The sequence below is a fragment of the Echinops telfairi genome, unplaced genomic scaffold (assembly GCF_000313985.2).
Source record: "Echinops telfairi isolate 266 unplaced genomic scaffold, ASM31398v2 ScPeMD7_7406;HRSCAF=8444, whole genome shotgun sequence".
Classification (NCBI taxonomy): domain Eukaryota; kingdom Metazoa; phylum Chordata; class Mammalia; order Afrosoricida; family Tenrecidae; genus Echinops; species Echinops telfairi.
In genome coordinates this window covers 3,923,304-3,946,870 of record NW_022111306.1, presented here as the reverse complement: position 1 = coordinate 3,946,870, position 23,567 = coordinate 3,923,304, and the positions used below count along the sequence as shown (strand labels likewise).

Below are 23,567 nucleotides of genomic sequence, written 5' to 3'. Positions count from 1 at the left end.
AATAACTGATTTTGGAACCCCTTGTGTTCAGTTAGTCTCTGAGCTGCAATAATTATGAATTAGGATTCATTAAAATTCTACAGTTACAATTTTAATTCTGTTTTTTTACAAAATATTTTTTGTAGCCGTTGCCCATGTATACACAGTAGAACACACACCAGTCAACAGTTTCTACGTGTAAAATCCAGTGGCATTGGTGGTTTCAAACTGCTCACCGTATAGTTAGTGGCCCAACAAGTAACCTCTATGCTACTAGGGTTCCTTTAGCCTCATAGTATGAAGTAGAAATGCTGTCTTATAGGATTACTTAGATTGGCTCGTTTATCACCCTTCTCAGTGCAGCTCTTGAGTTCATTTTGTAACACAGATTATGTTGTTAATTGTGTTTTCTTTTGAGTCACACACACATTGATTTTAACTATTACTTGTGGGGTGGCATTTGAAATATTGCTACGGTTCTAAGAGCCAAAGCGACCTATGTGAACAACATAAATCTTCAGAGCCATGCCACTCCTTCACGTCTCAATCCCATTTCCACCCCCATTCCTCCCTCTTCCTGCCTGCCTCGTGTAGGTGGCCAATTTAGTCTTCTTATATTTCTTTTTGTATAAATGAGCAAATAAATATATGTTTTCTTCAACGGAGATACATTTAAATGTCTTTTTATAGGCCCAGGGAATTTAAGTGCTCTTAAAAAAAATTCAGGGTGCGATGTAGCAACGATGAAAAATACAACCTTCCTCTAGTTCCTAAAGGTTTCCTCCCCGCTCCCACTATCATGACTCGAATTCTACCTTGCAAGTCTGGCTAGACCAGAGGATGTACACTGGTACAGATAGGAACTGGAAATACAGGGAATCCAGGGCGGATGAACCCTACAGGACCAGTGGTGTGAGTGGCGATACAGGGAGGGTAGAGGGAGAGTGGGTTGGAAAGAGGGAACCGATTACAAGGAACTATATGTGACCTCCTCCCTGGGGGACGGACAACAGAAAAGTGGGTGAAGGGAGATGTCGGACAGGGCAAGATATGACAAAATACCAATTTATAAATTATCAAGGGCTCATGAGGGAGGGTCAGCAGGGAGGGAGGGGAAAAATGAGGAGCTGATGCCAGGGGCTTAAGCGGAGAGGAAATGTTTTGAGAATGATGAGGCAATGAATGTACAAATACGCTTTACATAATTGATGTATGTGTGGAATGTGATAAGAGTTGTATGAGCTCCTAATAAAATGATTAAAAAAAAGAAAGAAAGAAAAAAAATTCTGTAAGGGTACAATATGAGTCATAATGAGTCTATTCTTACTGTTAACGTAGTAGACTGAAGACACTTTTTTTTTAATTAGAAAATAATTTTGGTTTTGTTTTAGAATGAAGATGACAGCATGTTTTTTGGTGGGTTCATCACTGCTGAACTATCTTATATCTTAATTGATCTTATATAACTGTATATAACTGTATAACTGCAAGGTTGGTAGTTTGAACCTGCCAGTGTCTTTGTCGGCCTATCAATGAATCTATCTACTCTTGTAAAGATTCACAAGCTTGGAAATCCTATATAGGGTTGCTAAGCGTTGGAGTTGGCTTGGTGGCAGCGGGTTGGGTTTGGACTGGGTTGTCTTGACAAGGATGGCAAAAAGCCAGCAGCAATACGTTATACATTTTATTTAGCTCATTTGCTTTAGTACGATATGGACAAGTTTCTTTCTCTTTATTGTTTGAGTTTTAATTACTTCAGGCATCAATTGGAGCTGCTCATCTGTTATGGTAAAATCACCCTATCAGTTTGATAGTGCTCTGTTCACTTCGTTGACGGTGTTTTCCCTTTCAACCCTTCTGCAGGCATTTGGGCAGTCTTTCTCCATCCGCCGTAAAGTTGCTGAGGATGGAGAGACTCGGGAGGAAACACTGCTGCAGGAGTCGGCGTCGAAGGAAGCTTATTATCTGGGGAAGATCTTGGAGATGCAGAGTGAGCTGAAGCAGAGCCGGGCAGTGGTCACGAACATCCAGACAGAAAATGAGAGGCTCACAGCGGTCATGCAGGACCTGAAGGAGGTAAACGGACAGACAGATTCCTATGGCAGATAAGTGTGTGAGAGAAAGCTCTTAGTGGAGAGAGGAATAAAATATCTGCTATAAGCAGAGAACTGTCTGAAGCAAATAATACATCTCACTGATACTAGCAGTTTTTGTGCATTCTCTGTGAAATGACAGCTTGTTCTGAGCGGAGTTTGCCTGTCTCTTATTTCTCTTACTGTTGCTGTTCCTGCAAAGGTATTTTTACAATATGGTGACATTAGCACTTGTTTTCCTGTGACCTGTTTTACTACGATATAGAGAGTCTTGGTTGGCTGTAGTGCTCCAGCCTCCACTAATTCAAAATGGCAGTGGTGTTGGTTCAGGAGTCTTCTAGCTGGGGGATGAGGCTCTAGAGGAGTGTTTTGCAGCGTTTAGTCTGGTGAGGTAGCAAATTATAGCTGCCGGGAATTAGAGCAGTCTGCTACAGCCCTAGACCTCCAGCAGACACAGGCTAGCTCTTCAACTCTTCTCTGGCAGCATCACGTGCTATATAGCTTCCAGACTGGCTGAGTAAGTCCGTAATGGAAGAGTGATATGGGAGCAGAAATATCCCAAAGCAGATTCATGTCCTCCAACAAAAAACCAACTCACTGCCCTCAAGCCGAGGCTGACTCACAGCGACCCTGCAGACAGGGTGGAACTGCCCCTGTGAGTCTTCCCGACGGCCACTGTCTCTGGGAATAGAAAGCTCTGCCTTGCAGCAGGTGCTTTCTAACCGCTGACTTTGTGCTTGGCAGCCCACCACCAGAGCGCCTTGATGCATCCACTAAGCCCCTTTAAGAGCTTCTTTGGAAGCCTATTATTCGTTCATTAACTCCGTTTTTTTATCTGAGCGTTCTTGATGAGTTACAGTGTCCTCAGATTCCTGCATCAGTGATTGATAAATGAACAGGTACAGCGTCTACCACTAAGTGGTTTATCCATCACACAACTTGAACATTTTAGTACTAGAAAAATAATGGAAAAAATTATTCAAATTTGTGAATTATAAGATACGTAATCAATTCCTCTTCCTCTTCCAAGTAATATTGTTGTTGTGAGGTGCTGTGGAGTCAGTTCTGACCCAGAGCGACCCAATGTGCAACAGAATGAAACACTACCCGGTCCTGTGCCACCCTCACAATTATTCCCGTGCCTGAGCCCACTGATGCAGCCCCTGTGTCCGTCCATCTCACTGAGGGCCTTCCTCTTTATTGCTGTCCCTTCACTTTACCAAGTGTGGTGTCCAAAACATATTGAAATGTAGGCAGTAATTTACTTCTTCCCCTTTCCATAATGAGCTAAGTGAATACTGACAATAAGGTTTCTGCTTCATCTATCTCATTACCTTTGAAATCTCCCAAATACAACACCATGGCTTCTGGAGACAGAGACAGGAGTCAGCCACGTAGAAGGTAGTGTTTAGTACTACTAGAAAGATGACACAGTTTCAGGGTCCCCTGCCTTGTTTCCCCATGATACAAATAAAAATGAAAGGAGACCAACAGTAACAAGCTGCCCTCCCATTCTGCATTTCACGCATATCTTCATGTGCTGGTGTTTTGCCATGATTGCTAACCATATGGGACCCTGGAGGAGTTGCCTTTCACCCTCCCAATCTCAGGCCTTCCAAGGAGAGAGCAGTCACTGCACAGTGGACTGAAGATACATATCTGTTAGAGTCCACCGGGGCAGTCAATGGCATGGCAGCTTTTTCTGACCCCTCTGCTTCCCCTGTTGCCACGAGGCAGGGTCAGACAGGCCCCCGCGCTCCATCCTTCTTGACACTAACCTACTCCACATCTAGCTGGGTTCCATATTTTGTTTCCATGGCCATACAGAACTCACAGACAATATTCATTATTTAGCGGGTTTGTTAGGGGATGTAATAAACTAGCAAAAGTCCACAGCAATACTTTTCCATAGCCAGCAACCAAGTCTCTCTCTGGTCCTCAGTCTCTCAGTTACATGGCCCCATGGCCTTTGCCCCATGGACCAGGAAGTCTGCCTGTCCCACTGTCTCACAGTCTCATAGTTTCAGCGCTACTCTTGCCCTGCCCCACAGTCTCTGTGTCATCATCTCTGGTGCCTCTGGTTTCACCCTCCACCACTTCAGACAGAAATCTGGAACTTGCTGGTCTGGTGGCCCGGGCCTTTCTCTCTGCTCCTATGTCAAAGATTGTTTGGCCTATCACCAGGGCAGGTGGTATATAAAACTGACCAGTCCTCTGTATTAGTGTTATACATAGCTTTTTTTTTTTTTTTTTGCATGGTCCCACCCAATCATTTGGTGGGAGTTACATAGATATGGGTAGAAGAGCCATATTAAAAATTTTCACTCCACTACAACCATCCTGTATCAAGCACAGCACACCCTCAGCAGCCATGAGGGGCAGGTTCACGTGGCAAGTTGGCAGGAAGGACGTGGCATGGGCAACAGGACACACGGGGGCAGGCAGTTGACAGAGAAGACCTTGACCAGTCACCCTGTGTTGATTGTCCATTTAACTGGATATCCTTTGTAAGCTATGTATTTCTACTGTCCATGAAAGAGGCAGTGAAGGGCAATAAGAGAGGAAGACAAGGCGGGGAATCCTAGATGGTTTTGTATATGAATCCAGGCAGTCGTGATTAATGAGCATCCTCAGTTGCACATGAAGTGCTTGCATCCAGTGGGAGGATGCAGGATGAGCAGCAGGAGTTGGTAATAAAACAGGAGGTTGTCGGTTAGGAATGAACTGAGGCCACAAAGGAGAATCATTTTGATCACTCCAAATAGAGTATCCGATTCACCAGGAAAACTTAAAGTTGAATCTGGGGCCCTCACTCCAGAAAGTCTGATTTGGTAAGTCTGGGACGGAGCAAGGTCAACAATTTGAAACCACCAGCCACTCCATGGGAGATGGATGAGACTTTCTATCCCTTATCGTCTTGCTCCTGTAAAGAGTTACGGTCTCAGAAACCCACAGGGGCGTTCTACACTGTTGCTATGAGTCTACTTAACTCGATGGCATTGGGGATAAAAAGTTCCCAGGAGGTGTACACACTGGTGGTCTGGAGACCATACTTTTAGAACCACAAATTTAGATCATTTGGTTGACCCAAGGCTTGGGAAGCTAATACCACATTCATAAAGTTCATGGTTTAGGGAATTTCTATAATATCACAAATACTTGAATTAATTACTTGACTAACTTCTTTGTCAGGTAATTAACATAGAGACAGTCAATATCTTGGCCTTCTAAGTGTGCCAACAACATGGGTCCCTTTAAGAGTACACTTGTGGATGGACTGAAGGCTTGTAATATACCCTTGAAGTTTGTTTTTCATCTGTCGTTATATTTTGCATTTTAGCTTATGATTTGCATTTAGACCTGAATATATGTTGTAAAAGGAGAGTAGGAATAAAGTATTTTATTTTATATTGATGAGGACTTTTAATGGCTAGTATTAAATACAAATCTCAGATGTTATTTATTGTAGGATGACTTTTATTCATTTTAAAATACTTTGTCGCAAGTGAAATATTACAATTAGAAAAAAATAGCAATACAAGAACACTTTGTTCTATTAAACTGTCACTCCATGATGCTCACCTACCCAACAAGATCACTGAAGACAAAGCAGGTACATAAGCAAATGTGGTGAAGAAAGCTGATGGTGTAAACAAGCAACCATTTAGCTGAAAAGCAACAAAGCCCACATGGGAGAAGCACACCAGCCTGTGTGATCACAAGGTGTCAATGGGATCAGGTATCACGCATCTAAAGAACAAAAAAATCATATCATTGTGAATGAGGGGGAGTGTGAAGTGGAGAACCAAAGCCCATCTGTAGGCAACTGGACATCCCATTACAGAAGGGTCACAGGGAGGAGATAAGCCAGTCAGAGTGCAGTATAGCACAGGTGAAACATAAAACTTTCCCCTAGTTCTTTAATGCTTCCAACCCCCCATTATCATGTTCCTAATATTATCTTACAAATCCGGCTAGACCAGAGCATGTACACTGGAAACATAGGGAATCTAGGACAGATAAACCCCTCAGGACCAATAATGAGATTAGCAATACCAGGAAGGTAAGGGGAAGGTGGGAGGAGAAAGGGGAAACCAATCATCAGCGATCCACATATAATCCCGTCCCTGGGGGACGGACAACAGAAAAGTGGGTGAAGGAAGACATCTGACAGTGTAAGACATGAAAAAGTAATAATAACTTATAAATTATCAAGGGTTTGGGAGGGAGGGGGAAATGATGAGCTGATACTAAGGACTCAAGTAGAAAAGAAAGAAGGGGAAAAATGAGCTGATACCAAGGGTTCAAGTAGAAAGAAAATGTTTTGAGAATGATGATGGCAACAAACAAATGTGCTTGACACAATGGAGGTATGTGGGATTGTGATAAGAGTTATACGAGCCCCCAATAAAATGATTTTTAAAAAAATTAAATTAAAAAATAAACACAAAACTCCGTCCCAAAATTGCTGTAGGCAAACATCTCCCAATGGAGGACTAATGGATAATAAAGTTGAAGGAGAAATGGAAAGAAAAATGTATTATAAGTCCGAACCCCTGTGCTGTGGTTCTAATCCCATTTAGGAATAAATAGTCTTTGTCGGGTAAATTAGGGAGGACCACCATTTCTGTCCAAAAGCAGACATTAAAAATAATGCTTGTTGAACTGAATGAACCAAAGGGACATGCTTGGGAGCTAGCTGCCCTAGTTTGAGCCCAGCTGTGCCAGTTACCTCCATGTGACATTGATCAACTCACTTTTCCTCCCTGTGCCGCTATTTCCTTATGTTCATTGTGGCGATGAGAATACCTAATTTATAGGTCCTGTATAAAATGCATGGTATAATGGAGGTGCCAAATCAGTGTTCATTCCCTGTCTCCAACTACCTCCAAAGGCTGCCCCTCTGTTGCCTGGTAGCTCTAGTTTCTAGCCTCTGAATCTACAGAGAGTATACCTTTTTCATCTCCTTTCTACTTAACCATGCCCAAAGTCTCAAATTGTCAGAAAGAACTGTCTTCTTTTTCCAAATCAGACACATCCAAATCCATGAACACTTCCTCAAGGTTCCAGGGCATCTGAGCATCCTGCTTATTCTTCTTAGACATGTTTGTCTGCATTATTTATTTATTTTTTATGATCTTTTTTGTTAAATCATTTTATTAGGGGCTCATGCAAATTGTCTGCATTTTTAAAACAAGACACTATGGACTATTTTTATTCCTTTTGGAACCCCCCATGAAAATTTGGAGCTAGGATTTGAGTTTCTCATTAAGCATGCATCTCAGAGTTTTCATCTTTTTGGATGTTCAACGTTGCCATCATATATTCATTCGTTTGACAAAAACCTCTTCAGAGCATGGTATGAGCCAGTTGCACTTTGTTGCTTGAGAAACAGCAACAAATAAAACTCAGGAGAGTTCTGTTAATCTTAACACAACTAAATATATTTAGAAATGATGGTATTTCACTTATATCTGAAAATAAACAGTGAACAGTGTTTTAGGAAACATGTAACGTTTTATACATGCACATTTGGATGTCTCATAAACAATAGGTAGTACTTGTTGTGAATCAGCAGGCAAAGAATAGAAGCTATATAGCCAACCAGATTCCATGCTGTCTACCTTAAGTACTTTTTTATACAGCAGAGCCCCTCACTCACTATCTAAATACTTATGTGCATCTGTTTGACACACACACAATTGTTTGGCAGTTATTTGAAGAATTTGAAACTAGTAAATCCAAGTTCAGGTCCTTGCTCAACGATTTCATCAGTTATATGAATAAACTTATTTTGCCTGATAACATCATAATAGCATTCTGTTCTCTTTATCTCTCATGGTTTTCATGAGGACATGAGGTATGATTTATGAAAGTGCTGTGTAAGAAAAGGCAATGGTGTGAATGTTATTTTTGGTTTCAAAATTTGGTTATCAGAGTTCTTAACACAGGACAAAAACAATAAATTAGAAGGACCCCTTGGATAGGAGGAGAATCCCTAGTACCATTTGATGGCAGCAAGAAATAATGGTGGCTCGACAGACACGCTCCAACGTTCCAGCCGACTAACTGGCCTAAGAGTATCCTAAAGGGATCTGGGCTGTGCTGCCAGAGCCGTGTGGGGCTGGCAAGGATACCCAGGCTCCCAGATTGGCTGAAGAATTCTGTGTCTATCTTTTGGCTACTGGGGACATGCCGAGGGCTATGGAGTTTCTGGCTCAGAGCTCGAGAAAAAAGCTAAAGGCAAGAATGGATACTGGAAACCTGGTGAGCGATGAAATGGTGGTGGAGCTCATTGAGAAGAATTTGGAGACCCCTTCATGCAAGAGCGATTTTCTTTTAGCTGGCTTCCCCAGGACTGTAAAGCAGGCCAAAATGCTCACCAACCTTACGGTGAAGAGGAAAGAGTAGCTTGATTTTGTGATTGAATTCCATATCCCAGACTCTACTCATCCGGAGGATCACAAGAAGGCTGATTCACCCAATGAGTGACCATTCCTACCATGAGGAGTTCAACTCTCCAAAGGAGCCCATAAAAGATGATGTCACTGGGAGGCTCTGGTCAGACAAGTAGATGATAACGAGAAGGCCTTGAAGATCCACCCGGAGGCCTGCCACACTCAGACAACCACACTGGTGGACTACTACCAGAAATGGGGCATCCGCTGTGCCATTGATGCATCCCAGACTCCTGATGTCATGTTTGTAAGCATCCTAGCAGCCTTCTGCAAAGCCACATCCTAGGAACAGAGGCCAGGCGAGACTGCACCACGGCTCCTCACCCCACAGGTTGATCCCTGCTCTTAGGTGCTGGGCAGTGGGGAGGGTGGTCAGGGGCACCAGGGGAGGGTTTTTAGGAGAGCAGCCGTGTTACTGTAGTGAGGTGGTTTCCTTTGCACAGCAGTGGGAGTTTATAAAAGCATATAGGAAAAAATTAATTTAAAATAAAAAAGAACTGTGATTGGGTGGTGTAGGTAGTAATAGGGAGGTACAGTATTGTGATTGCTACAGAATCTACTTCCAATTACTTTGTACTGGTAACAATTTTTTATAAAGCCAGTACCTTAAGACCTCAGCTTTTATCTCATGGGCTGCCGGCCAAGAATGCAGAAAAATGAACTATTATACTATCTGCCCTAAAGTGCGGCACAGGGAGACTGACTACGGAACCTGATTACCCCCGGCATGAGAGCAAAAATCATCTCCACGCAAGAGCGAGGTGTGGAGTGTTCATGGGGAGGGTGGCTCAGCAAATCAAGTGCTGGAGGCCTGGGGAGGGGCGGGCACAAGGCTCTCCTTCTTCCGCAATCTGTCCCCAGATTGACCAGTCTGGCTGCTGTGGTCGCAGATTAGCTCCCAGCGGACATCCAGCAAATGCCATGATCCTGCACTCTGACCTTTGAATATGTTTGAAAGTAGCCTAAGCATTGTCATCCAAAGATTGCCCTTTCTGTGCCCAAACTCTGGGCCCGGGCTCACGCAACAGCACTGTGATGCGCTGTTCTCAATGAGGTGACGTTCTTCAAGTGACCCATTGCTGCCATGTTTGGCCTCCAAGTCAACAAACTATGTTAACAGTGAAAAAAGAAAGAAAAGAAATAATGGTGGATATCCTGACTCCAAAAGAGGAAACCAAGCACATGTTGGATCAGCCAGTGGGTTGAAAGAGGAGAGCTGCCTACGGACTTTCACAAAGGGACTTCAAAATGGAACAGTTCCATGATCTTTTAATACCATTTACCCATGGGCTCTTGGAAGCCCCCCCCCACACACACACACACACACACTTTCTGTTTGAATAGCCTGGCTAGCACATGAAAAGGTTATTGCGTTATTATTCAATAATGCATTTTATTTAGTACAGAGTCTGTTGTGCTTACTGATGATTCGACGTATAGGGAAAGATAGAATTATTTAATTAATGCATCCACTAAATAACAGAATTTGTCTTATAGTCCCTGATGGTTGTGGCTGACTAATTGGTCATTGGGAGCTGTGTTTCCACATAGCCAAACGAAATTGACACATCCAACTAAATGACTGCTTTCCTGATTTGGAGTTACGGCTCGGGTAGAGTCAGAAAGTTGTCTGTTTCTCCAGCATGCCATTTTTCCTCTCCTTTCCAAGGGGACATCCTGCTTAGTAAAGTAGAGGGTCAATGAAGAAGAGGAAGGTGCTCAACAAGATGGATTGACAAAGTGGCTGCAATCCTCCCTCCTCCTTTTCACCCTGGATGTGGGGAACAGAAGGATTTCTCTTAAATTGTCTCCCCAAAATATATGCCAGACTTAGCTTGAGAATAATTGTTCACTAGGCAGCGAAAATAGGTCAGAGGTTATTCTCCTTAACATCAGCCATCTAGAACAGCCAGACTGCATAGTGTGACTCACCCCAAATAGGGCCTATTCCTTTCTGTTATTGTTCCCTCGAAGCAGTGCCCATAGGCAAGCCTGGGACCACTCTAAGATGACTAAGCTTAGGCTACTATCTTGCCACGCATGCCCCCCTATTCCCTCCTCTTACTATTGCACATTCACCCCTAGGTCATCCCCCTCCTATTGCTTGTATTGCCTATGTTACAACCCCTCTCTATGACGTAGGTTGTTATCTGCTATCAGGGGGCTTGCATGTCTCCCAGGATAGTAATTGCCTGCTTTATTGTATGAGACACCAGAATGATCAAACCTGTTCAAGGATGAATTATATTGCCCCTCTCTGTGATGCATAATGCTGTGATGTATCCCCCTAAAGTAATATGATGCGTGGTTAGCAATAAATAAGGAGAGCTGCTTCTCAAGGGGGCTTCCAAGAGGTGGCTGGCCGAAGGTGGCTGGCAGAGGGCAGCTGAGGAAGGAGGGCTGCTCCTATGAGGGCGGTGGACAAGAGGGCAGCTCCCGCGAGGGAGGCGGCTCCTGCTCTGCCAGCCGGGTTCCCCCCACGAGGACCACCAAGCGGGGCGGAGGTGAGCAATGTTACCATGTAATATGTCTGACTGTATTATTGTATTATCTCTCATGCTCTCGATGACTTTAATATAATATTTATATATCTCAACCATACAATTGTGCATTACTGAACCCAGAAGTAGTATTACTGAATCCGAGTAGTAGCAATAGGAGTATTAGTGGTGGGGGCTGGTCCCCCCACCTCCCTCTGCGTCATTTTTTATTTAATACTACACCTGGACACTAATACTTAACTCTGGTCTCTAGATATTTACCTGTTCTTCTCTTTTTATATAAATGAAGTCTTACAATATTTGTTATTTTGTGATTGTTTTCTCAGAATCATGTCAAGCCCCACCCACCTGGTAGCATGTGTCAACTTTATTTCTCTTTCTAGCTGAATATCCCATTGTATGTATGTGCCACATTTTGTTGATCTGCTCATCCATTGATAGGCATTTAGGTTGTTTCCACCTTTTGCCTATTGGGATAGTGCTGCAGTGAACATTGGTATACACCTATTTTGGTCACATGGCTGCCTTTGAGTTCATGGGTAAGTTTTTAGCAATGGAATTGCTGCATCATTTGGTACTAGATGCTGTTGAGTGGACTCCACCTCAAAGCACTATTTACTCTGTTTACACTGCCCACTCCTGTGTCATCCTCCTAATTGTTCTTGTATTTGAGCCCATTGTTGCAGCCACTATGTCAGCTCCTCGCTTTGAGAATATTCTTTTTTGCTGACCTTCTACTGTACCAAACATTGTCTTTCTTCAGAGACTAGTCCCTCTTGATAACGTGTTCATCCACACTGGTAAGGAGCATTCTGGCTGTATTTCATACTAAACAGTTCTGTTCATTCTCTGGCAGCCCATTTTATATCTAATATTCTTTGCAAATGCAAACAAAATGAGGCAAGTGGGGTGCGGCAGGAAGTCAATCATACCTTGAGGCTCAGTGGTAAGATGCTTTAGGAATAATAACAGCCAGACCTTGTAAGCGTTGCAGGGGAAGCAGTGTCCCTATGGGAGAAGTCAGATTTCCATTAAAGAAAGAAGATATAGAATATGCTATACACATTCTGTCAAATCAATGTGATACCTCTTTTTAGGAATTGTAAACATTTTTTTTGAATTGCAAACATTTTATGACACTTTTTGTAACATACCTGTCAATTTAAAATATTACAGTAGTTTGTTTTTTAAAATAGTTCTCAAAATAAGATCACTTGATTTTTATTCAAGAATATCTTTAGCCTTTTATGAGGCTATTTGGGGGAAATAATAAGGGCTTATATCTCCATAATCCCAACATTGGATGGGAAGGCTTCAAAAAAGAAAACATTTAAGTATTTCCAGCTTCATAATATTGGGCAGGACAGTTTCAAATAGTATAGAATTGAGTCATCATATTTCATTTTTGTTTGTGGCTGGTTCATTTCTGCATTAGACAGTGAGAAGGAGCCCAGGCTTCTGGCTGACTATTACCGAAGTTGTCTCAACTTCTGTAATGGTGAGTCTTTAGGTCAAGTGGAGAATTAATGGGAAATGGCAAGTAAGGTCAAGTTAAAGCTAAAGATAGAAGTGGTGAGAGCGCATTGTCCAGGACACGCCATATAAATGGCAACTCTGAAGCTGACACAGGTTAAAACAAAAAGTGTGGTTTTAAAGTGATCTTGCATAGTCTTTTTTAGTTTTTAAAAAGGCAATTACGTTTTATCTGTTATCTTTTGCCATTTAAAAAATAGTAGTTTTTTTTAACAAAGGAAGCCAAATGTTTTAAAATGTAGAACTGCTGTGGCATATACTTAATGTATCTCTCTCTGTATATTCTTTCTCTCCCTCTTCTGCCTGCCTTCTCTTCATCCTGTATTTCTCTGTGAAAATGGCCCAGCACCAGTTTTCTATCCCTGAAACATAAAAATCATCATCTGTACCCAAGCGACTTTGTATGTATTGATTTTTGGACTAAAAATAGCTTGGTTCTTTTTCATACTGTCTTTTCCCATCCCAGGATCAGGGTCTGCTCACTGTGCAGACTGGGCAGGAATAGTAATGCTTAGTCAGCATCTCAGCTTGATGCTTAGTGGGCAGTTTTAATCTTTTTTTTGGCATCTTGACCTCTATTTCCAAAGGACGTCCTATTTGGCAGATCTAGCCTGATTAAGATTCTGTTCAGGCATTTATTGCTCCTAAGGGAATTTACAGCTTAGTCTAACAATGAGGGAGACCTGAATTGATTCAGGACTTAATTTCTGGAAGGTTATGGGGAACTTGTACTTGAACAAGATAGAAAGAGCACTTTAGAAGGTTGAGTTTAATGTGGTGGTGAATCCTAGACTGTGATGCTGAAGAATACAATTTTGTGTGCTTGACACAATGGATGGATGGATGGATGGAGTGTGATAAGAGTTGTATGAGCCCCAATAAAATGATGAAAAAAATACACTTTTTGTTGGTTATCATTGAGCTTAAAAGGATTACTTTGAAATATCCAAGATATTTTTTGTTCCTCCAAGAACCATTTTGTACCAGTTGGAAGGACAACATTGCTTGTCCTTAGGAATGAATGTTCTATACCAGTAAGAAAAAAAAGAACATATATACATATGTGTGTGTGTGTATATATCTTTGTATAGCATTCAATGCTTTTATCATACCTTAAGTATATGTGGGACTCTTACTATTAAGAACAGAGGAAGAAGAGGTTGAAGAGGAATAGGATTCAGAAGACTAGAATTGCTTCACTCACGCATCCATTTACTCTGCTTTACACTTTGCGCCTGGGGCCACTCAGCAGAGATGGCAATGAGCCACTCCAGGGTCAGATGGTAGTATTATCACCCTCATTGTGATATGCAAACCCCCCATTAAGCTTCAAATTGAGAAAAATGCTTTCAGGTTGACAAGGGCTTATGATGTATGTGCACAGGTATGCAACCACAATACTCTTGTCTCTGCGCCAAAGAGAACTAGAAATTCTATGCTGTATTTTAATTTGTTACAAAATGTCTCCTTCAGGAATGGTCATTCCAGTAAGCACTTATTTTGTACACACACTACATGCCAAACGCTGCTGGAAATACCAGTAGGTGGATGGCAATAGCTGCTTTCTTTAAAAGTTACTGGACTGCTCAAGGTAACTAAGTCATGGTAATACTCATACTAGAATGGCAGCACTTTCGTCCCCATGGGCTACCCCTCCCTCTCAGGTAATGTCCAGGCTGACACCCTTTGGCTTTCCAGCCTAAAGGAAGTATTAATAAAGTCTCAATGCTTGGTTCTTTTTTTTATCTATTGTATAATAGGTCTTTTCAATGACCTTGACATTGGTCGTTCTTTATTGGCAGCCCATGCGTCTACTCTCCACTGCAATCAATAGCACTTGGGTTGCTGGAGGTCTCAGTGAACAAAGTTTTATGAAGTCTAACCGGATTCTTAGCCGTTTATTCCGACCGCCTCTGGGGACACTTTCGCCTGACACGGTTTGCCAAATCCCAAACCACAGGCTAAAAATAGTCATACTTGCCCCTGCTTCTTGGGCAAATATGGCCTGGGCATTCTAATCTCTCTTTTTCAACTCGCTTGCCAGGAAATTGTGTTAAACTCTGTAGTTCGTTGCTACCTAATTGATTCCAATTTGCGGTGCCCCTGTAGCAACATGGTATTTCTTTTTTTTTTTTTTTAATTAAATAATCATTTTATTAGGGGCTCAAACAACTCATCACAATCTGTACATACGTCATCTGTGTCCAGCACATTAACACATACGTTGACCTCGTCATTCTTACACCCACTCTCCACTTGAGCCCTTGGTGTCAGCTCATTTTTTCCCCCTCCCTCCTCCCTCCCCCCAACCCCTGATAATTTATAAATTATTATTATTTTATCATATCTTACCCCATCCAACATCTCCCTCACCCACTTCGCTGTCCGTCCCCCAGGGAGGAGGCCACATGTAGACCTTGTCCCCTGTTCCCCCTTTCTCCCTCTCCTTCCCTCCACCCTCCCGCCATCGCCATTCTCTCCACTGGCCCTGGGGAGTTCATCTGTCCTGGGTTCAATGTATTTCCAGTTTCTATCTGTGCCAGTGCACCTCCTCCAGTCCAGCCGGACATGTAAGGTAGAATTGGGGCAACATGGTATTTCATGTTGGACAACATTGAAGCTGTACTACAAGTTGGGCCACCAGCTGCTGGAGCTAGCAAATAGCTAGTAGCTCCCAACTGTCCTGCGAGTCTGCTTCTCTCAAAAGCCCATTTTTGTTCCCTATTATCTACCGATTCAAAATTTGGACTCCAGTGTTACTGGAATTACTACCTTCCTTTATATAATCTCTCTTCCACTTTCATCTTACAGATAACCCATATCAAACTCACTATGTTGGCCAAGAATGCTCTACTGGGTCTCATTTCTATGCTTTGTACCCATCAATGAAACATTTAAAACAATTCCTGGCATGTAGTAATCCCTTAACCCGTGTCTGCTATTGTAGTATTTCATTACTGTCTGCATATATTTAAAAACTATTTAGGATTGCGGTATCTCTCAAGGTTAGCATTTCAGAAGTGTCATCCCTGCATTTGTTGTTGCGAGGTGCTGGATTGGTTCTGATTGAGAGAAAGGATGTGAACAAAAGAGCAGCCCCACGGCCAGTCCTGTTTCATCCTCCCAGCCTTAGCTATGTCTGAGCCACGGTGACAGCCCATCTCATCGAAGATCCCCCTTCATTTTCTATCTTTATGCTTCACTGAAAATAATGTCCTTCTCCAGGTCCCTCCTGATTACATGTCCAAAGTAAGTGAGACAAAGTCCACATCCTCATTTCCAAGAAGCCTTCTGGCCGAACTTGTTCCAAGACAGACTTATTTGTTCTCCTGGCGGTCAGACGTATGTTCAATACTTTCTCAGCGTCATAATTCAAAAGCTTCAATTCTTCAGTCTTAATCATTGGCCAGGATTTTCATGCATACAAAGTGATTAAAAATTGTTTAGAAAACATCATTATACATAAAACTTCACCATGTTTTCTAAAGAATTGAACTAATTCATGTTCCATTAATAGTAAGGTGATTTCCTATTTCACCGAGCTCTGGCTTTCATTAAACTTTATAATTCTTTTTATTTATTTGGTAGATGAGCAGTGATATTTCAATATTAATATGAGTAGGGATGTGACTTATCTTATTCATTGATAAATAGTAGCACAGAGCATGATTCAGCGTATGTTAGACACCTAGGAAAGGAACAAATGAAGGGATGAGAAATTGACAACTTTCATTAGTTTTTTTAATTAATTAATTACTTGGGTGAATAATTAATATTCCTTCTTTTAGCACATTATTTCATTAAATTCTAAGTGTTTCTATTATTTATATAACCTCCAAGAAATTAATTTTTCTTAATCACTCACTGGATATTTCTTCCAGTTTGTTATTTGTCTTTTGAGTTTGTTTTGCATTTGACACAGAGAAGTTATAGTGTTCCTGATTTGTAATCTACTGGGTTTTTTCTTTTAATTATTTTATTGGGGGCTCATACAACTCTTATCACAATCCATACATACAACCATCGTGTCGAGCACATTTGTACATTTGTTGCCACCATCATTCTCAACACATTTGCTTTCTATTTGAGCCCTTGATATCAGCTCCTGATTTTTCCCCTCCCTCCCCTACCCTTGATAATTGATAAATTATTATTATTTTGTCATGTCTTATACTGTCCGAAGTCTCCCTTCACCCACTTTTCTGTTGTCTGTCCCCCAGGGAGGGGGTTGTATGTAGATCCTTGTGGCCGGTTCCCTCTTTCTACCCCACCTTCCCTCCACCCTCCTGGTATCGCCACTCTCACCACTGGTCCTGAGGGATTCATCTCTCCTGGATTCCCTGTGTTTCCAGTTCTGATCTGTACCAGTGTACATCCTCTGGTCTAGCTGGATTTGTAAGGTAGACTTGGGATAATGATAGTGCGGGGTGTGGGTGTGGGTGTGGCAAGTATTAAAGGACTAGAGGACAATTATGTTTCTTCTGTGTAATACTGCACCCTGAGTGGCTTGTCTCCTCCCCAGTGACCCTTCTGTAAGGGGATGTCCAGTTGCCTACAAATGGGCTTTGGGTCTCCACTCCGCGCCCCCCCTCATTCACAATGATATGATTTTTTGTTATGGGTCTTTGATGTCTGATACCTGATCCCTTGGACACCTCATGATCACACAGGCTGGTGTGCTCCTTCCATGTGGGCTTTGTTGCTTTTCAGTTAGATAGGTGCTTATTTATATTCAAGCCTTTAAGATCCTAGATGCTATATCTTTGGATAGTCGGGCACCACTACTGATTATTTTTTATAAGGTTTCTTTTGGTGATTTTAAGCTTAGTAATTTTTTCCCTTTACTTTTCTGACAATTATAAATCTTAAATCTCATTTCCTCCAGTGTTCATGGCTTAATTTCCTACTTTTAACTTTCAATCTATATGAGTTTTGTATGCTTTTTAATTTAGATTAAATTTAAAGTTTTTATTTCAAACTTTCCTCTGACCACAAAAGCACAAGCAGCAAAAGATGAAATAGATAAATGGGTTTTCATTAAAATGAAATGCTTTGTTCATCAGAGTGCCTCATCACCAGTGAAGAGAGACCCTATGGAGTCGGAGATAATGTGGAGGAATCATCTACCTCATAAGAGTCTAATAGATGTGTGTGTATATAATCTAAGATCTAATATGGTGTGTATATAACTTCTAAAATTTAATGGAAAAATGAAAACCCACAAAAAATGCACAGAGCACTTGAACAGACTTTCACGAGAAAGAATATTGAAATCTTCAGCAGCCGCACTGAGTGAGGGGTTCTGAGAAAAGGATTTTAATTCATTTCCTTTTTCCTGAAGTGCTATCTCAGAAGATGAAGTGGATAGGATGTCTCAAACCCTTTAACCACTACTGTTTCTGCCCCAACTTTCCCAAGTTATCTGCACGTGGAACATAGAGGCTGAGTAATTTAATGCTGTGTTATTATATGGCTCCATCAATCTTAATATAAGGGAAAAATCAGAAAGGTATGAGCTCATGCATGAATGAAGGCACCTTTAGACAGACATCGTCTTAAAGACATTAATATTGTTCAAAGGGGCAGGGGAAAGACACCTCTCAGGATGTAAATCCTGTGATTCAGTGAAATGTAGATTGTACTCCTTGATGAGAGGACCACTGAACTCTGAGAAAAACATGAAACAAGGTAAATGTACGGACATTCAGAGAAATTAAAAAGCCCCAGCCTTATAGGGGAAAGAAAGCAAGGCTATCTTGGAGAGCGTCTCATTGTCCCTCTAGATCAGTCAGTAAACAGTATGCTCATTTTCATCCCATCTCTGTGATTGGCTGCAGCAGCTGGTGGCTGCCCTTTTAGTTCTGTTTCAACAAGAAAAACTGCTCAATATTGTTAGCCCTTTGTTGAGTTCATTTAAAAACCACAGTGAGCTATCACCTTATCCACAGACTAACAATTATTTGTAAAATGGGAAACAGCAAACATTGGGCCTGTAGATAGGTTGGAATTCTCATCTCTGCCCGTGGAAAAGCAAAATGGCACAGGCACTGTGGAAAGCCATTGGCAAGTCCTCAAACATTTTAACGTAAGGCTACCACATGTCCCCGCAATCCCAATCCTAAGTATATACCCCAAAGTTGTGCAGAGAAGAATGCAGAGAGCCCTGTGTGCCTTGTAAAATGACAAGTAGTATATGTCATTTATATAAAATAAGCAAACATATAGAAAGCAAAGGTTATGAGTGGTTCTCAGCTGTGGGACAGAAGATGAAATGGGGAGGTTTTTTTTTTGCTGTAGGGGCATTGGGTTTATGTTAATGGTGGTGCCGGGATTTGGAAAAGGAGAGTGACAGTGGCCACACAACTTGAATGGAGCCAGTGTTTGTTAGTGGTACATGTTGAACTTGTTGAGGTGGTGGTGGTATGTTTTCACCGCACTTGAATTTAAAAACACACCCTTTTCTTAAATGACCAGATCATTGTCCACACACTACTTATGGCATAGTGTCTTCCCCCTTTAATCAGATATTTCATTCTTACACTGGTTTCAAAGACAGAGATCCAGCTTCTGTTATAGATTCTTAATGCACTACATTCAAGTGATTATTTTATATTCTTCCTTATCACTAATAGATAAAACTTTGAGAGTCAGAGTAAATTGTAACAATCTCAAGGGTAGCTACAGAGCCACAAAGGTTTTTTATAGTATGGAAGTGTTAGGTCGATCTCTCTCTCTCTCTCTCTCTCTCTCTCTCTCTCTCTCTCTCTCTCTCTCTCTCTTTCTCTCTCTCTCTCTCTCTCTCTCTGGAGAGATATACCTTGGTCCTTGGCTCCGCACGTGAAAAAATTCATGCCGAAGCCTGGTTGTGATCCTGGTTTTATTAAAGTTAGGTTTAGTTTAGTTTCAGGTTTTACAGTAAATGGCACAGAAGCTAGACGGTCTCCTTGGCTCTGTGGCAGGCCCTCGGCTCTTGGACTGCAGCCCAGCCGTGCTGCATTGTGCAGCAGCTGCTGGGAGAGAGAGCCAGAGAGCAAAACCACTGGGTTTTTTAGGCCCCACCACCATTGGGAGGCTTGGTCGACAATACTGGTCGACCCCACTGGCTGAATTAGATTCACCTGGCCTAGATGGGCCAATCCAGGTGTAACGCCCACCTAGGTATACCACCCCTTCTTGGCCAGGGACTTGAACCCTACAGAAGAACAAAATAAATGAAAATTATTAGTAAAGCCGTTTTCAATGAGTGGAAAAAAATAGGCACATTTTCTACAATAAACAACTTTGTGAATTGACATAGCTCTTTCAAGCCCTGATCTGTGAGCTTTCAACTCTGTCAGAAGCCCTGGAGCTCAAGGTTTACACTTCTGATGATAGCTTCACTATTTTTATTTTCAATATCAGATCTGAACTCATTTCGCTCAGCCTGATTGGTTTACAGTAGATTTTGATTAGCTCCTTGAATCCTAAATATTCAGTAGTCTCCTGCATGCTTACCAGGTTTGAGAAAATAATTATATATGTTGTATCTGAATAAATACAAAAAATTTTGTCCTGAGTAATTTTCTTCATAACTATTTTTATTGAAGTTGTTCCCTTTAAAGATATGCACATTCCTTTTTCAAAAGGAAGCTGGCATCCTGTCTTCACTGTAGTTTTTCTGTACAACTCTGTCTCATTTCTGTCCCATTCTATTTTCCCTTTTCCATAATTAAACATTTATTATTGCCATCTAATAAGATTAGCTAATACTATATTCCTCTTACTGTTCACTTCTGTTTCAATTACATTTCTGGCTCTTATAATTCCAAAGGAGCCCTGGTGACGTAGTGGGTTACACGTTGAACTGCTAATTGCAATGTCAGGGGTTCAAACCCACCAGTTGTTCTGAGGGAGGAAGATGAGGCTGTCTGCTCCCATTCAGATTTAAAAGTTTGGGGAATCCAAAGGGCCAGTGGTGCTTTGTCCTACTGGTCACTATGAGTCGGAATTGACTCAATGGCTGTGGGTTTGCTTGGTAACTGTTCATTCGTATCTAAATTACTTGATTCTGTTTTTAGATTAGCAATATGCCTTCATACCTGGCAGAGCAGTTGCGAAGAGAAATTACCTTTTTTCTTTTTTACTGTGCTGATAAAGTATCTTGTCTAGGGGGAGCTTTAAGAAATCACTAGTTTTTATCTACAGGTAAGAGAAACCATTCTTTTTCAACAGTTCAAAACTTTTAATCATTGCTTTCCGTAGACATTCTCAAATGAAATACAGGAGCCAATAATATTTAGCCAGATATGATCATAATCAGTACCAAGAATCTTTGTATGTGGAATCGGAGGCCATTATTTTACAGGCTGTATTTTCCTTTTGCCCCCTCAGTATGAGTGAGCTTTTCCTAAGGACCATTTGACCCTGAGTGAGGGGCTCCCTTTGACCCTCCCCTCTAGAAGTATAGAAGATAACCCCTGTTTCCAATCAAGGCATCACATTGGGCTTGTGATCATTTTTAATGAAATGTCAGCCTTGCCATCTGCTCCCCTGGTACCCAAATGTTTGTCTCTTTCTTTAGTCTGCAAACCAGAGGATTTGAGGCTGTTATCAGACAGTTTACCTTCAATTACCTACTTGTTATTCCAGTCTTGTCTCAAATCCAGCAGGAGACATGCCAGGGACACAGTCCAAGTGACGATCAGTCGCCAACTCCTCTCTTTATCATTCCAGTGGAGCCTTTGCTTGAGGTAGAATATTCCAAAAACAACCAGGTTGTTTTTGTTGTTGTTTTGTGTGGAGCGGGGGGTTCACTTAATTATTTAAAAATTTTTAAACTTTTCCTAACATAAGCTAACTTTTAAAAAATTTTTTTATTTTTTAATCGTTTTATTAGGGGCTCATACGACTCTTATAGGGGCTCATACGACTCTTATCACAATCCATACATACATCAATTGTGTAAAGCACATTTGTACATTCATTGCCCTCATCATTCTTAAAACATTTGCTCTCCACTTAAGCCCCCGGCATTAGGTCCTCATTTTTTCCCCTCCCTCCCCGCTCCCCCCTCCCTCATGAGCCCTTGATAATTTATAAATTATTATTTTGTCATATCTTGCCCTGTCTGACATCTCCCTTCACCCACTTTTCTGTTGTCCATCCCCCAGGGAGGAGGTCACATATAGATCCTTGTAGTTGGTTCTCTCTTTCCAACCCACTCTCCATCTACCCTCCCAGTATCGCCATTCACACCACTGGTCCTGAAGGGATCATCCACCCTGGATTCCCTGTGTTTCCAGTTCCTATCTGTAGCAGTGTACATCCTCTGGTCTAGCCAGACTTATAAGGTAGAATTCATATCATGGTAGTGGTGGTGGGGGTTGGGGTGGAAGCATTTAGGAACTAGAGGAAAGTTATATTTTTCATCGTTGCTACATCGCACCCTGACTGGCTCGGAGACCCCTCTGCAAGGGGATCTCCCGTGGGCTACAAATGGGCTTTGGGTCTCCACTCCGTACTCCTCCCATCATTCACTATGGTAAGATTTTTTGTTCTGATGATGCCTGATACCTGATCCCATCGACACCTCGTGATCCCACAGGCTGGTGTGCTTCTTCCATGTGTGCTTTGTTGCTTCTGAGCTAGCTGGCCGCTTGTTTACCTTCAAGCCTTTAAGACCCCAGACGCTATACCTTTTGAGCTGGGCACCATCAGCTTTCTTCACCACATTTGTATAAACTAGCTAGCTTTTCAACTTTTGGAAATATTCCTTTTAGAGATATTTTGTTATGTAAGTCACTTGGAATGAAATAAACACATGTGAAATGTGTATACAAGGAGACCACGGCTTCTATGGAATTTAAGGAAGTATAAGAAGGGACAAATTAAGTGTGCTAAATGCAAAGGGAAAATCGGTGTCTTTTCAACTGAGATTTGTATGATGGGGGGATGGATGCAGTGGAAGCGGAAGGCCTTTTTTTTTTTAAATCATTTTACTGGGGGCGATCCCCCAGAAGCAGACTGCCAGACCTCTCTTCTGAGGCCCTCCTGTGTGGATTCAAACCACCAACCCCTGGTCAGTATCTCAGCTCTCAGCAATTTGTGCCACTCCTCTTAAACAAATATAAGTGAAGAGAAAAACAAAGAAACAAACTCACTGCCATCATGTCAGTTTGGACTCATAGCAACCCTATTAGGACCCTGTGGTTTTCTGAATCTGTAACCCTTTACAAAAGTAGAAGCCTCATCCTTCTCCTGTAGAGCCAGGTGTGGTTTCAAACTCCTGACCTCAGGGTTAACATAACCAGTATGCCACCAGGGCTCCCTCCCAAGTTCATTAGCAAGGCCTTTATTCACTACATCAGAAAAAATAACATTTAAGAAAACAATACGAAATCAAACAGGAAAGCTGAGTACTACTTCCTCCACTTGCCTGAAGCCTACTGCATTCTTAGAGCTCCTTACATTTCTTTCTGTACCAGAAAGTTTTAAAATCTAGTATTTAAATTGGGGAAATGTATTACATACATAGAAATGTAAGTGGCATGTATATTTCAACCAGGGCCATCGGGAGAGAACTTTATTTGGGAGCCATTGAAAGTATCAGTGTCCCATGGAAAAGCTGCCCACTGTTATGAGCAGTAGGAGGCAGCATTTGAAAATAGAAACTCTGAAGTCAGAAGAGCCCTGGGCTCACCACCAGGCACCTGCCATCACACGGAATCTGGTCTGACCTACAGTCTCTCTGACCTCAGTTTTTTTGTCTATAACATAGGGATGAGAAAACAGTGGTGGATTTCTCTTGAATATTTAGTACTATTTTTAAAAAACCACACTGAGGATGATTGCATGCCTATATGCGTTTCCTCCTTTAATTGTTTGCTAGGAATCCAAGAGGTCAGCTTAAAGCTAAGTGAAAATGACTACTTAAGATATTTGCAATTGGCATCAAAGAACAAAAAATCATATCATTGTGAATGAGGAGGAGTGGGCAGTGGAGACCCAAAGCCCATCTGTAGGCA

General features: G+C 41.8%; 1 protein-coding gene and 1 pseudogene across 11 annotated transcripts in view; both read left to right on the top strand.

Moving 5' to 3' along the window:
• Positions 1-23,567, top strand: part of BICD1 (BICD cargo adaptor 1) — a 268,002-nt gene that overhangs the window by 137,965 nt on the left and 106,470 nt on the right. For all 11 annotated transcript variants that reach the window (XM_045296380.1, XM_045296378.1, XM_045296377.1 and 8 more), the window contains exon 2: positions 1,843-2,055. In XM_045296380.1, coding sequence (XP_045152315.1) covers positions 1,843-2,055 — 213 coding nt within the window. The remainder of the gene's footprint in view (positions 1-1,842; positions 2,056-23,567) is intronic.
• Positions 7,347-8,816, top strand: LOC105978353 (annotated as a pseudogene).